Source organism: Bos javanicus, chromosome 28 (genome assembly GCF_032452875.1).
Source record: "Bos javanicus breed banteng chromosome 28, ARS-OSU_banteng_1.0, whole genome shotgun sequence".
Taxonomy (NCBI): Eukaryota; Metazoa; Chordata; class Mammalia; order Artiodactyla; family Bovidae; genus Bos; species Bos javanicus.
The window spans coordinates 17,522,720-17,538,832 of record NC_083895.1 but is presented as its reverse complement, the minus strand read 5'-3'; the positions used below and the strand labels follow the sequence as shown (position 1 = coordinate 17,538,832).

Below are 16,113 nucleotides of genomic sequence, written 5' to 3'. Positions count from 1 at the left end.
AGGCGATGGTTTTGTAGGCAGTTGGGAACTTTTCTACAACTCCTCCTTCATGTAGATAGTTTCTGTGGGAAAGCGAGCGGACAAGTGTCAGTGGGTCCTCAGAAATATGGGCCACAGTGATTTTCACATGGTTCACAGTGAGGCCATCTATTGCAATCCACTTGCACTAGGTCACGGCCATGGTCCTCATTTGCTTTCCAATCTCTGTTGCTGCCCAGGGGAAGATGTAAGGCCCCCTGCTAGGGAAGAATGAAGAAAGTTCTTGATCTCCAGATCAGAAATACAGTGAGTAGTTGTTGGCAGGAACTTACACTTGGGGCTCTTAATGAAGCAGGTCAACAGCAGCCCCGGGGACCTCCAACCAAATCCTTGCACAACACCTCTGGACTGCATGCTTTGGCCTCCACACATTTTAACAGTGACTCCTGCGGACTGAATCCTGGCGTGCTGCTGTTCATGGGGTTGCAAAGGGTTGGACACAACTCGGCGACTGAACAACCGCCACCACCACCTGCAAACTCAAAACGCACTGATTTCCAAAGTCAAGGACTTTGAATATTAGAAGCACACACACTAAGTCTTTTCAGTGAAGCATCATCTTTTTCTCCCCTGCTCATTTGCTTGGGGAATTTAAGGTTTCTCACTGGGGCTGTAATGGTTCAGGTCCAGACTGACGTTTCAGCCATGTTTTGGGCCCCATGTGTTTGAGTATATGAATGATTCCTGACTTATTAGATTTCTTCCAGTGCGTGCATCCTAGCAGAAGATAGCCCAGCAGGCCTCGAGCCCTGCTGCTGCTTCACTTCGCCTCATGAATATTCAGAAGCTGCAGTCATTGAGGACTCAGGTGGCAAAAATAGTAAGGTGATTGAAGTGCACATGAACGCCGAGTCCACATTTCCGCAACTTGGAGCCCCTGACTGCAGCGCAGATTTTCTGTGACCCTCGGACCTCAGGAGGGGAGAGTCCTGGGGAACCCCTCTGAATCAGGCATCTGTTCCCTACACCAACATGCTCATGGCCTGCTGTATGATGTGTTGTAATCAGCATGTTGTTTTTAAAAGACAACAGGCCCTTCTGTGAATCCTCCCCCACAAAATGCATTTAGGCTGATAGTCGAGCATAAAGGCCTCACTGTGGAGATGAGCAATGCATGCATTGTTTTCCCCATCATGCAGTCAGGATCTCCACAGCAAAATCGAGTGTCTTTTGTAAAATCTTATTTTATATATTTTGTCACCATCAGCAGTTACACTGGAGTAGGAACCGCTCCATTCTCTTACGGGTTAAATTCTGCTCTGTGCAGACCTAGTGGTGATGTATAAATTGCAGCCCTGCCTTTTTTTCGAAGGATTCTAAAATAGGTTTTCAGAATTAGTGCTGGATTTTTGCTCCTGCATGTGCGGTGACTCTTGATTTTTTCCCTTCAGAGAAGCATCCTTTGCAGCATTCCCCCTTCTGAGGAATCACTTAGACACTTCCAGCTGGTGGCAGGGGATACAGCCATAATACAGCTTCCTGTGTCCCAGCTGTCTTTTTCACTACGGTAAATGCATTAGGATGGCTGCACTCTCGTGTAAAGGTTCAGGTACAGGGAGGTGTAGGATGAAGTCTGGAAACCATCGTTGGGGTTTTTAAAGCTTCAGCTTCTCCAGCATCTTGGCATTTTGAATGTCTTCCTGCTTGGAGTCCAAGGTTTCTCTCCAGTGATTGGAATGCTGCTGGAAGCCTGATTAAAGGTGCCTGAGGATATCACCTTCTACCAGGAAGCCCTGCGTGCTTGAGAGGGTCCTTTTCAATGCATTATGGCTCATGCGGCCTCCCAATTAAAGAAAACCCGGGATTTAGAAATCAATGCTGAAGAAGAGACAGAGAAAAAAAGGAAACACCGCAAACGGTCCCGGGATCGGAAGAAAAAGGTAGCTATGTATGCCAGTGCATAGATCTTGCCTGGATCCTTTATGTTTTAATTCCTCTTGGCATCTGTGAGAAGCATTCGGGGCTGTTTTTACATGTGGTGTAGAGTGTAAATTGGGTGTGTAAGTTGGGTGTGTAAATTGGGAACAGATGATAGAAACCCTGTGGTAGACCACGGGTGTAGGGTGGGCAAGGCAGGGCAAGATTTTATCCCGTGTGGGGGGATTGCAGTGCTGATGCGGAAGGCTTGTACTTGACATAGGCATGGGCATGCTTCCATGACATGCAAAGGTGTTGCAAGGGAGTTCAAAGTAGTTTCTTTCCAGCCCAGTCAAGGTTAAATGCACTGCGGTGAGTTAGAATTGAGGGAGAGAGCAGAGAAGCAGCCTTTGTACTTCTTAACAGTTCTGTCTCATGGAAAAGGAGCTTTTGTGCTAGAACTGTGTCACATGTGTGCATTTCTCAGGCAGATCTGTGACCTTAAAGACGTAACAGTAAAGTCATTTCCTGCTTTGCTTTTTTGGTTCCCTCTTTCCTTCTGACTCTCAGTCCCATAAGGTACTTCCTAGGTAGGTTGTGCAGTGGAAATAAGCTGCTGGAAATAACTTTTCTTTATTCTTTAAACCACTGAAAGCACAGAGGTTTGTCTTTCTCTGCTGGCTGAGAGTGATTATCCTGAATGCAGGAATTCCCATGACAAGGCAGGGACTTCAGCACTGAATGCTTTAGATCCAAGCATGAGTATTGATCATCCCCTACTGATACTCTAATGCAGGGGAGCAAATAGGAGGAATATTCTGGGTCACTGGTGTTTAATTACAGCCTGAGAGTGCTTACCTTTTGGGGGCTGTGCCCTTAAATATGAATCCTAGATACCGATTTGGAGAGTGAGGCCCGAAATCACTTTTCTTCCATGACAGTTCATAAAAATTGACTAAAACTCTGTGATCTGAATATGGAAGTCAGGTCATAAAGCATTTTTATGTCTCTTTGTGAGAATTCCCAAGGGAAAGATCATCTTAATTTGCTCTGAGCAGTGATCCACGTGCCTTGCAAATGACATGCAGATTTCATCCACCACATGTACCTTCCTTCAGGAGTAATCATGAATATTTTCAGAGCCTTTGCCGTTTTATTCCAAGTAAAGGTCTAGAGAAACCTCTTTGCCTTTTGTTACTGGCAGACTTTCTGAGACTGAGTTCAGAGAGTTGCGGTGGTTCTGCCACATGACATTAAATATAGGTGTTTCCTGCTTCAGGGTTCTTGCAAAAAAACTTCTTGAACATATTTTCACAGAAGTACAGACTTAAGTTAGGAAATTCTCAGCAGGTGTATTTCAAAGCCTCACACAGCAGAGTTGTTACGAAATTGCCTTGTTTTGCTAGGTTCTGGTCTAATTTTATGAAAGTTAGGTTTGTCTGTGGGTCGGTCACTATACTTTGACCTCTCTATGCACATCCCCCTCCCCCACCCCCACGACATGATAAACTGGCTTCTAAGAAACACAGGGACAGGAACATACATTTGTATAAAGATATAGTTTCATCATTAATGTCGATATTCTGTGTAAGAGTTACTAGCCGAGCCAGGTTTATGGCCAGCCGTGTCCCGGGGGAGCAGCGACAGGTCTGCTGCCCTTGTGCCCAGACCCCTGTTTGACTCGAAAGCAAAATAGTGAAGGGGTGAACCAAAGGGAGTTTCTGGGCTCACTGAGCTGAAGCAAATGCTTTGTGGATCAAAATGCTTCGTACAACAGAGTCTGTCCAATGTAAATCTCTTAGCAACCAGAAGGGAACATGGAGAAATATCAATATCGCTATCGTCAACGTGCAGGCAGATTTAAGTGTTTTGTTCTCAGGGCACTCACAGAGGAGATCCAGAAAGGGGCTCATGGATAACAGTTCCATTGCTATTGTGCTTTTTAATTCATAACACAGTATAGTATATATATTCCCCATCAAAGGTACATGTATCACAGAAGATTTAATATTCATAGCCAGATGACTGCATGGACCACTTCTATGTGCAAAGTTAAGGTTAAATGACTTTGAAGACATGCTCTGTATCCCCTTCCATGACACAGTGTATGTTACACTTATTTCCTACAAAGTGAATTATTTCAACTTTTAGTTTCTTTTTTCCTACCTTTTCCTAAAATCCTAATTAAGGTTTCTGGGCTATTTTACTCCATGTTGTAGGCCCCTGTCAATTGAAAAGCTGCTTTTAAATATTTTGCAGGGAGGACTTTCCTGGCGGTCCAGTGGTTAAGACTACACACTCTTCACTGACACTTTCACTACAAGGGCGTGTAGGTTCTATCTCTAGTCAGGGAACTGGGCTCCCACATGCCGTGCAGTGTGAGCAAAAAAAAAGTTAACACTGCATTTGCATTTTATGAAAAAATGTGTATATACACACACACATATATATAGTGGGTTATTATGGGACTCATTCTCATTCACATGCAGAAATATCCTCTAGGATATTTTAATTACAAAAAGGAATAGTGAGCAGTCTCATAAAATCTCAAAATACAAAAGGAAATCTTAAGAGTATCTAGTTTATAAAACAAGGAATTTGATTCATGGTTCCCCTTCAATTCAGGTTTGAGCAAGCCCAAGATGAACCTTTCTTGATTATATGACACAGAATCATACAGTATGGGATATTACTAAGTATTATACTCAAATCATAATATGCATGTAAAATTAATATAGGATTCACATTTCAGTTTTTTTAAACCCAGTGAACTGCACATTTGGTCTCTTTTGAATATTGATAACCATGAATAACTGATTACCACAGAACCACCTGGGAAGCCCCTATGAATAAGTAGGAAACTTCTAGGAATTTATGATTAGTTGAATTTTAGTAATGATGGCAACCCACTCCAGTGTTCTTGCCTGGAGAGTCCCAGGGACGGGGGAGCCTGGCGGGCTGTCGTCTCTGGGGTCGCACAGAGTCGGACACAACTGAAGTGACTTAGCAGCAGCAGTAATGATGTATTTTATTCTTGGCACAACAACTTTCATATCAAGTAAAAGAAAATCTTCCTGTTTGTTAAAAAAAGAAATTTACCTAGATGAACACTTAATCCTTTTATCATCTGACTTTAAGGAAAAAAAGTTTCAGTGAGTATCTAATGTAAAAGTTTCTTACCCTCATTTCCCATTGCTCTTCCCTGATCTGTTTTTCAGCTTCACTCCCCTTCTCTCCTGAAGGACTTAGGTTGGCAGCAAGTAGGAGGCATGCCAAAGGTAAACAGTGATGGTGGGTGGGTTAGTATTGGATCCATGCCCTTACTAAGCACCTTGCAGGGAGGAATGCTGCATCTCCTGCATTCAGCAGGCTCCCTGGCTCGCAGGTGTTGGTCTGGAGAGGGTCCCAGCCACCTTGAACCTCCAAGAGTTAGAAATCACAAATGCTCTTCAGCCCCATACTATCCTTGTTGCCATTGGCTTCTGGTGCCGTGTTACCCCCATGATTTGCCCTTCCTCCACATTATATTATTAAATTATAAAACACATTTCAGTAGTGAGGAATATTAGGATCAAACCTTAATTTATTCAATACTTTTATGTAGTTTGTATATATTTACTACATCCTGTCAAAAAAAAAAAAAAAAAGAAACAAGCTTTGAGGTGACCATGGAAATTTATACTTAAAAAAAGGACGCTATGGAATTTCTTTCTCTTTCTCTCTCTATGAATGACCAAGGAATAATCAGTCAATTAATTCTGTGATTATTGATGTCAAACTCATACAGCTATTCCAGTGGCAGAGCAGGAATGAATGAATATTCATTGCTTTATTTTTGCATTCATGCACTCATTCAGCAAATATTTGAACAACTTCTGGCATTAGGCATTATATTCTGTGTTGGAGACAAAGCTAAATGAGGCAGAGTGGCCACAGTACATTATATTGCACTGTGCTTCCCGGCACAAGGAGGAAGAAGATAACAGCACCATTAAACACTCTACAAAGAAGGAGCCACAGCAAGAGCCCCCCACCAGTTCAACTCGATCGGGCTCCCAGAAGGTTCTTGGCGTAGCTAAGCCTTGGAGGAGTCAGCGAGATAGACAAACGGAAGGACAGGAATCCCAGGCCAACAGGGGTTCAAGTATGAGAGACATTCAGCTGTGTGAGAAACAAACAGTATTTTGGAGAAAAGGGGACATGAGGATATGGCAGAAAAAATGGCTGTAAAAGTAGTCAGGGGCCAGGTTACGAAGGTCTTTGTACGCTGTCTTACGGAGCTGGACACTAACCCCTGCTCAAAGGAGAGAGGGACCTGAATGGTTTTAGGGGTGATGGTAAAGAGAGGAGGCTGAAGAGCTTTCTGTGTTGAGAACCATCCTTCAAGCATCAGTGCTGTGGGCATCAGCCGGAAGAGCCATCAGGAAGCACCAGTGGTGATGATGCAGGCATGAGAGATGCTGAGGGTCTGAGCCGCAGCAGAGATGATGCTGATGGAGAAGGGGGTGTTGCATACAAGAGATATTTAGAGGAAGACTCAGTAGAACTTGGCAGTGGACTGTATGTAGGATGTGAGAGGGAGAGATTGGATTCTAGGGTGACTGCCAAGTTTCTGGCTTGAAGCGGAAGATGAAGAATTAAATTTCCTGGATTCATTTCTTTTCTCCCAGGACATTTCTTGACCTCTTATAAAGTGCACCAGATAGGGTTTTAAATTACCTTTTTCAGGTGGAGGCTCGTTTATTTTTCACAACAAACCTATGAGAAAGTATTTCTATTATTTCCGTCTTCCAGATCAGAAAACTGAGGCATGAGCCTTGGGGTTTTGCCTCAGAGTTCCCACACTCGTTGGTGACAGAGCCAAGATTCCAATTTGAGTAGCCTGACTCTCTAGCTTGTTTCCTTAACTACTACACTGTACAAGGTATGTAGTTAATATTTTCACAGCTACATGTCAAAGTGGGCTTGATTCAGAGAATCTTCTAAATGATAAGCTATTTTCTAAACATCTGGAACCTTGAATAATAAGCTTTATATCTCTGAGTACCCCACTATTGCGGTTAGTCTGTTTTTCTTACCCTCTGCAATAGATTTTATTTATTTATTTATTTATTTATTTATTTATTTTGCAATAGATTTTAATGTTTTACCTTAAGAATTTCTATCTTTTTAATTTTGAAAAATGCAGTGAAAAATTGCAAATACCGTAACATCAAATCCTCAAAGACATGTTTCTGTAATAACAGCACAGCAGTGTCTTAGGTGCTTGTGGTATACCAGACAATCTGCAGAGTGATTTCTATGGATTATTTCTTTTTTTTTTTTTTCCTCACAGCTTTTCTATGAGGCAGGTATTATTTTCATCCCAATTTTTCATAGTTGAAACCGAGGCTTGATGAGACTAAATAACTTGCCTGAGGTCATAAACCTAGTAACTGGAGGGTCTACACTTAAACTTGGGTCATAGGACTTTGGAATCTGTCCATCTGCGTTTATTGTAATAGAACTCTAGCGCTGTCTTTTCAGATCAGTCGCTCAGTCGTGTCTGACTCTTTGCGACCCCATGAACTGCAGCACGCCAGGCCTCCCTGTCCATCACCAACTCCTGGAGTTCACTCAGACTCATGTCCATCGAGTCAGTGATGCCATCCAGCCATCTCATCCTCTGTCATCCCCTTCTCCTCTTGCCCCCAATCCCTCCCAGCATCAGAGTCTTTTCCAATGAGTCAGCTCTTCACATGAGATGGCCAAAGTACTGGAGTTTCAGCTTTAGCATCATTCCTTCCAAAGAAATCCCAGGGCTGATCTCCTTTAGAATGGACTGATTGGATCTCCTTGCAGTTGTTTTAGGCTAAGGCAATTTAAGGATTTGAGAAGAGATTTCAGGGGACCTGATCTCTTGCCATAGAAGTGTGATGCTTCCTGACATTTTACAGAGTCTTCTGTATCTGGTCATCTGGGTACCTGTGACACCCATGATGTAAGATGCCAGGCAGGAGGCTTTTACTGCAGTACCTGTGCTTTGGGGAAGAGGACTGTGTGGGCTCTTAAGAGACAAAGGGAACCTAGTCTGTTTTCTGCTCTGCCGAGTCCATAGTCTCTAGACCTCTAGGGAGCCTAGTTTCGCTCTCAACATACTTGATATCCTGCTCTGAAATTAATTATGTATTTATATGTGTGTCTCACCCAAGAAACTATGAGCTCCTTGAGGGCAGAGGTGGTATCATACTCAGCTACTACCAAACTGGGGCTTTCGGAGTAGGAGGATGGATAAGAGGGTTGGTGAAAAGTGAGAGAGGGCGAAAGGTGGTGGCTGGATGGACAGAAGGGTGGATGAGAGGCCGTATCATGCTTAGAAACATGGACTATAGAGTCAGACTGAGTTCAGGGGCTGGCGCTATCCCTTAGCTGCTGTGTCCTTGGGGATTTATTTAATCTTTAGATGCTTTGGTCTCTTCAACTGCAAAATGAATACAGTAATAGTTGCCACAGAGGTGTAATAATGTCAGTGAATTCATATTGGAACCGTGCTTGACATAATGTTAAGAGCCATAGAGCGGTAGTTGGTGGTGGTCCTATTGAACAGAAGAATGGATTATTTACATCCTGAGCCTTCAAGAGGGATTGTGCCAATAAGTCAGCTCACTAAAGCGGGGCAGGTAATCTCCCTAGGAGCATGTCTGGCTGCTGCCTTGGCTCCACTCTTCTGCATTTGGAAAAGGATGGATGGAAGAAGGCTTAGCTCGCTCATAGGAAAGGCTGTAAACCTTTGTCCTTTGGTGTGCCAGAGGTTTAGAAATAGGGAGGCAATTCAATAAGACTTGTCAGCTGATTGGTTCTCTGTAATCTGTTATGATTATGGTACTTTTTTTCTCAATAAAGTCATCTGTTTATTTAAGAAAAGACTTAGTAGCTCTTAATCAATTACCTTTTCAACCAGTCCAAGATCATGACAGGGATAAATTATGCATTCATTAATGTCTGAATAGTAGTTTTAAAGTTTTCATTAGTTTTTTTTTAATTGATTTATTTTCTAATTGAAGGATAATTCTTAACGCATTTTATTGTTTTCTGTCAAACATCAACATGAATCAGCCATAGGTATATAAATGTCCCTTCCCTCTTGAACCTCCCTCCCATCTTCCTCCCCATCCCACCCCTCTAGGTTGATACAGAGCCCCTGTTTGAGTTTCCTGAGCCATACAGCAAATTCCCGTTGGCTATCTGTTTTACATATGGTGATGTAAGTTTCCAGTTACTCTCTCCATACATTTCACCCTCTCCTGCCCTCTCCCCATGTCCATAAGTCTGTTCTCTCTGTTTCTCCATTGCTGCCCTGCAAATAAATTTATCAGTTGCATCTTTCTAGATTCCATACAAATGTGTTTAGTATGACATATTTATCTTTCTTGTTCTGACTTGCTTCACTTTGTATAGGCTCTAAGTTCATCCACCTCATTAGAACTAACTCAAATGCATCCCTTTTTATGACTAATATTCTAATCTTAGAATATTATTCTAGAATAATACACACACACACATACACACACACCCCCCACAACTTCTTTATCCATTCATCTGTCGATGGATGTCTAGGTGGCTTCCATGTTCTAGCTCTTGTAAGTAGTGCTGCAGTGAACACTGAGGTACGTGTGTCTTTTTCAATTTTGGTTTCCTTAGGGTATATGCCTAGGAGTGGGCTTGCTGGGTCACATGGTGGTTTTATTCCTAGTTTTAAAGGCATCTCCATACCATCTTCCATAGCGGCTGTATCGATTTACATTCCCACCAACAGTGCCAGAGGGTTACCTTTTCTCTAACGCTTTTGTTAGCTTGTCACTGGCATAATGCAGCAGTTAAAACTGTTTCTTCATTGCTCCTGAGGCTCTTGATCTTTTCTGTCTTTTAATTTTCCTTTGGCACGATAACCAGTTATTTTGTATGTGTTTTATTGAATCTCAATCTGGAAAAGTGCTAACTTGTCATAGGTATGCTTGAGGAGTAAGGATTTGGCAGTGTTTTAAGTTCTTTATAGTTATAAGAATAGTTTACATTAATGGTGTCACATTTTACCTGCTTCTCTGCTCATTTAATAGAAATGTATTGTGTACCTCCATTGCGCCTATATGGAGATTAATAAGATAAAGGGTGGAATTGTAGATTCATCTACTTGCTGTCTTTGTGTTTCTCCTTGTGACTTTGCCCAGGTAGGGGTGAAGGACTGAGTTATAAAATGAGTATTTCTTATTGGGCCTCCAGTATTCTGAGTGACTTACATTCCTCGTCTTATTTGATTTTATGTCAACACTATGCCATAATGTTATCTCCATGTACAGAGGTATTAGCCTAAGCTTAAGTTTTGTTATGTAACTTGCCTCGGTTACAGAAGTAGCTGGGCTTATGACCAAGGTCTCTTTGGTTGTAAGTCCCTTTCTTGGGCCATCTGAACCTCTCCAGGAGAGATTTTTTTAAGGGAGGTTCTTACTAATAGGCATCTATAGTGAATTCTTATGTCAAGAGAAAAATTTTCACCTTTGAAATGTGAAGAGTTAAATTATTTAGTAATCAAGATTTTGATAAATTCATCATTTGCATTTAACTGCAAAATCTAAATATTGTATAAAGAGTTACTTAAGTTACCATAATTCCACATTTAAAAAAATTTTAAAGAAGAATTCAGTCACTGAAAAAACTAAATCATTAGTTTACATCTATTGACTGATGTATAGGTCACTTATTGAAAGAGAATGTCTAAATACAATGTTACACTGTCAGTTACGTAATCCAAACTTTCTTATAGAGATTTTCCTATAGAAAGGTAACATTCGGAAACTAGCAAGCTGTTATTATTTTACCCAAATTGGTGTTTCTAGTTTGTACAAGTTAAAAGTGGAAGAGTTGAAAGCAAAGCAGTGGAAATCAAGCTTGAATCTTTTACATATAAATCAGATTTTTCCTGGCATTTATCCCATTCACTCAATTATGCTTTCCTGGACTCATAGTGGTGTCATGAACTAGAACAGTCCATCACTATCAAATATAGGAGCTGCCTATAAAATGTGTAGGTTTCAATTTAGCTGTAGTTGGTCCCAGTAAATTATTTCTCAGTCATAGGTGGCCTTCCACTTATTAGGATCATGTCATCAGTTCTGTTTGCATTTAGATGAAACCCATTAGAATGGGTCGAATAGAGACTAATGTTCACATCTGCCAGTTTTGTGGCTTTTCTTTTGGCAGCACAAAAGCCAACTAGCATCATTACTGTATGAGAAGGATGTGTGCACTGCGTGGAAAAGAAATAGGAGGGAGAAGTTGGCCAGAGAGGGTTGGATGGAAGGCAGCCCAAGATTTTCTAGTGACCGGAAGTCAGTGACACAGACACATTTATAATTTACATGTAGATCCCCTAAGACCCTTGTTATGTTAATATGAACAGCATTATTTTATCATAATGAAATAAAATTTTGTAAGAAGTCTATACAGTGGAAGAGGTAAACAGATGGTCAATTTTGTTTAGTAGAGGATTAAAAACATGAATAAAGTAGGCAAGCAGTAAGGAGAAAGGTGTAGGGAAAGGGCTTAGTATTTATTACAATTCATGGTTCTGGAAAGAATAGGCTTTGGGGCTAGGTGTGCATTTATACGGCAGCCGCATTTAGTTGTGTGGCCTTAAACTAAATTTCTTTGGGCTTCAGACTCCACATTGGTCAAATGGGGCTATTAATCCTTTTCTTCACACGTGCGTGCTCAGTTGTGTCTGACTCTTTCCAACCCCATGACTGTAACCTATCAGGTTCCTCTGTCCGTGGGATTTCCCAGGCAAGAATACTGGAGGGGGTTGCCATTTCCTTCTCCAGGGAATCTTCCCGACCCAGGGATCTAACCCACGTCTCCTACATTGGCAGGCAGATTCTTTTCAACTGAGCCACATGGAAATCCCTTTACTTGAATACATATTGTTAAGAGTAGAAATACTGTAAATGCCTTTTGCCAGGTTCCTGGCATAAAGGGAGCCCTTACGAGGGCTTCCAGCTTCCCTTATAGTGTGGGCTCCCAAATGTAATCAAGTGACTGTAGCCAAGAAGGGGGCAGAGGAACTGAGAAAAAAAAAAAAAGGGAATGTTCTGAAGAAGGTTTACACCCAGGAAATATTCAAATTCTTTGATGAGTGAAATTTTACTCATAGATTTGCCTCCTCAAACAACCATGTGAGTCCTTCAGTTCAACCCTTTGCAAACTTTGCTGTACTCTCAGGGAATTTACATCTGCCATTCTGAGAAATTCTCTCAAAGATTTTTATGTTAAATGTATTTCTCAATCATTAGCACTGTTAATAATTAGCTTTCTCAGTAGTTAAATGATAGCCTAGGAAGACATTAAAGAAAGCATAAGAACCATATGTACAGATAGAGATATCAGATCATTCTTTCAACAAATGAACTTGATTTTACAGATTAGGATATGAATACTGAAATATTTATAGAGGAAAAGTACTTATTTGAGCTAGTGAAACAATCTTCACTGGAGGGTTTATACACTATAATTACTGAGAAGAAACTAAATGCTACCTGTACAGTATGTCTATAAGAGACATATTCTGTATTTCATCATCCCCTCTAGGGAGCATGGCCGTTAAAGACCTGTTTCTACAGTTGCCGGATGGTTGGGGACTGAAGGAAGAGTGAATAATCTGGCCAGTATAGAGCTATCACCGTTTGTACCTGGTTTCAGAACTCGTAGTGGCCTGCGGACTGCCTTCCTTTACCAGCACGTTCTCTTTTCCCCACTTTCTTCGACTGCCACTGGGGAGGGCCTCTACCATTTTCAGTCAGATTTTAAATCAGGTACTCCACCCTGGACCTAGTTGGCTCAGTTCAGTATCTGACACTTAGAACTGTTGGTGTGTTTAAACAGTTTCATTCACCCTAAACCAAATAGGAAAAAAAAAAAAAACACCAACCTGAAACCTGGCATTTTTATTATAGGCTGTGTGTGATGTTTGTTTAGCTGTGGCGGGTCTTTGTCACAGCCTGTGGGATCTTTAGCTGTGGCATGTGGGATCTAGTTCCCTGACCAGGGCTCGAACCAGCATCGGGAGCTTGGAGTCTTAGCCACTAAACCACCAGGGAAATCCCATGTGATTTTTCACTTTTCAAAGAGGACAGCATAGTGAGATACTCAATAGCAAAGTATGTGGGACATCATTTACCCTTTCTTTCATTTATTGAGCTATAATTCATTGGGGAATTACAGTGGGCTGGGCACTCTATCCAGTGCTGTGAGTATTGAATAAGGTGTTGAATAATAAGGTGTTCAATCCTTATGCGTGGATGGTATTATCCTCATTCTCTGTGTTAAGGGAATTAACACTCTGAAAGTTTCTGCAAGCCCAGGGTCACGCAATTAGCAAGCGTACAGCTAGAGTTCAAACCCAGACCAGCTTGATAGCCAGCCCTGTGCTGATTCTCTGATTCCTCACCCCTCATTCCCACCCATTGAGAACACAATTTTCCCAGAATATTGGGCTCCATGAAATCGTTATTTCCTGGACCATGGAAGGCCCTGCTGGGCTTTCTGCCCCTAAAAAATTCCTAATAAGATGTTTCTCATAATTGATACCCTCCCCCCCCGCCAAAAAAAGAAAAGTCCACAATGCGGCATGGAGGGTAGGAAGGTGATAATACTGAATGGCATAAGTCAATTTACTTAACTTCAAGCCACTTTCACTTTACACATTAACTTGAAATACACCCTACCTTAACAAAATCATAATCATATTAATGGTAAAATAAATGTGAATATAATTAATTTCTAAATGTTGGAAGTCTCCAAATTTTTGAAGATAAGTGGTGAAATAATTTTGTATTGGCTAATTCAGTGGGTTTTTTGTTTTTTATTCCTCGGGTTTTGAAATCAGTGCATTCCTGTGTGTTTGCCCATGTCCTCCATCTCATACTTAGAATTTTTTATGAGAAAACTGTGGAAGAAGTTTATTTTATAATAAACAGCTCACTCAGGGCCTCAACAAACAAATTTTCAGAACCTAGGTTAAAAATTGAAATATGATTTGTAGTATGGTAAGAAATTAACACCACCATCAAAAGTGTACTTCAGCTGATGACATAGACAGAATATTAGAATTTGAATCACAATCAGCTTTGACTGATTCTTTTGTCATCATCAGCATAGAAGAGATCTTAGGCTTCATGAAGTGATACTCCTTTTTTTCCCTTGGTAATAAGAGCAAGGAGTAAAAATCTTTAATTTGGGAAAGGGAAATGTTAAAAATTCTGAATTAGGGGTCTAAATTCTGAGTGTCCGAAAATTTTATTATATAGAATAGAGGATTTCGGGTTCTACTAGGCAGCCTCAGTGTGAATCAACAGGAAATTCACCAGCAGAAGTTAGAGTCCATTTACAGTAAAATAATTGGTAGATGCCAAAGGCTTTTATCTCGGCTAATATTTACATGAACCCTCTAAATTAGGTTGCTTTATTCTCATTTTGCAGATCAGGAGAATGTGGCTCAGACATTAAATTTATCAGTTGTTGTTATTAGGTAGCTAAAATTCTATTCCTACGCTTTTGAGACCCCATGAACTGTAGCCCTCCAAGCTCCTCTGTCCATGGAATTTTCCAGGCAAGAATACTGGAGTGGGTTGCCGTTCTCCTTCTCCAGGGGATCTTCCTGACCCAGGGATTGAACCTGTGTCTCCTGCATTGGCAGGTGCATTCTTTACCGTTTGAGCCACCAGGCAAGCCCGAATTTATTAGTAACAATAAATGTAACAGCAAAAATGAGAGACAGAAGTTGAGCCCATGGTTGTCAGACTCCAAAGCTTTTCCCCATCCGTACTTCACTGTTCTGCTTACAGATTATTCATGGATCATGTAATTTTCTTGCATTTGGGGAAATCTTTTACTTCCATTTTTCATTATTTTATTTTCTAATCAGTTTCTAAATCATGTTTATGCCTCCCCATCACCAATGTTATCATTCATTAATTTTATGTGATAAATGCCAGATAAGAGGTGCTTTTTTAAATAACAATGCATGGCTTAAGCCTGTGTTTTTACCTTCAGATATTACATGGGGACTGTAAGTACTATTGCAAAGCACAGCAATTTTGAATCGGGTACAAAAAGATCATAATTGACGTTGGCACCACGGATTTATCATAGTCCAGGGAAACAACAACATTTGTCCGAGCCATAACCTTGAGTACTGCATTTGATTTTCTATTAGTAAATCCTCAAAATGTCCAGTCTCATAATTCCCAGGTGCATTGCTGCTACCTGACTGCTTCAGGGTGAAGGAGAGAGGACATACTAGAATGTTTTTGAGGTCACTCTACCCTATACTGCCCACTGCTCCCTCCTCTCTTGTAGAGACCTGCTGTCCCCTAATTCAGTAACATCATGATTATATTTACTTAGCTCTGTCAACACTCAAAATATACTTGCCTGCCCTTAAGTACCAGGAAGATAACCATATTGATGTTTAAAAATGCTGAAAGCAATGAATTTCTTTTCTTTGAAGAACGGCCATTACTAACGATCCCTGCTCTACTATTCCTCTTCAGCAGGCATTGTTCTTTACCATCTAAAAATAAACGGATTCATTATGCATGTTTATTCCATCCACATTTGTTCCAAATGGAATTAATGTATTAGTACTGGTAATTCAGGCATGTGAAGTCTACATGTTCACTTGTCTTCATTAGTGAAGGATTAGTGATCCTGATCATCCTCCTCATTTCCCGTCTGTGATTCGCTTCAAAAGGTTTGGGTTGCACCCCGTCTTAGCAGAAACTGGACCTTTGAAGGGGACCATGAACACATGGAAAGTCTCTGTTTTCCCTGGTGACTGTGTTTGCCCTGCCTATTTGAGCCTCAGTAGCGCTTTCCCACAGACATTCGGCGTGGTCAAGACACCCAGGCTTTCTCTTTCTCCAACTGTGTGTGAGTCCAGATTCCCTCTTGTTTCCCCTGAGCGCTCCATGGGAGAACCTGACTAGTCTTCATTTGATTTTACATAACATGTTTTAGTGGATTTTCTATGGACTAAGATTAAAACAATCATGTAGCCCTCCATTTGGCGTCTGATATCACGGTTTTTTGTTTTCTGGTGGATTAGTCTGGATTTTGTTGGCAGTGTCGGGGTGGGGAGGGTGTCCTTAGGTGCATTTGGCATTCTCGGCTTTGACCTGCTTTCCT

At 41.2% G+C, this 16,113-nt stretch overlaps 1 protein-coding gene across 6 annotated transcripts in view; it reads left to right on the top strand.

The window, feature by feature from the left end:
* The window catches only part of ANK3 (ankyrin 3), a 749,200-nt gene that overhangs the window by 372,683 nt on the left and 360,404 nt on the right, over positions 1 to 16,113 (top strand). Inside the window, exon 1 of one of the 6 annotated variants that reach the window (XM_061405048.1) lies at positions 1,228 to 1,919. The exons of 3 other annotated variants lie outside the window; for them this stretch is intronic. In XM_061405048.1, coding sequence (XP_061261032.1) covers positions 1,806 to 1,919 — 114 coding nt within the window. In that variant the 5' untranslated portion in view covers positions 1,228 to 1,805. Of the gene's footprint in view, positions 1 to 1,227; positions 1,920 to 16,113 lie in introns of those variants that run through there. 2 more of the 6 variants (XM_061405047.1, XM_061405050.1) reach the window with 2 other exon arrangements.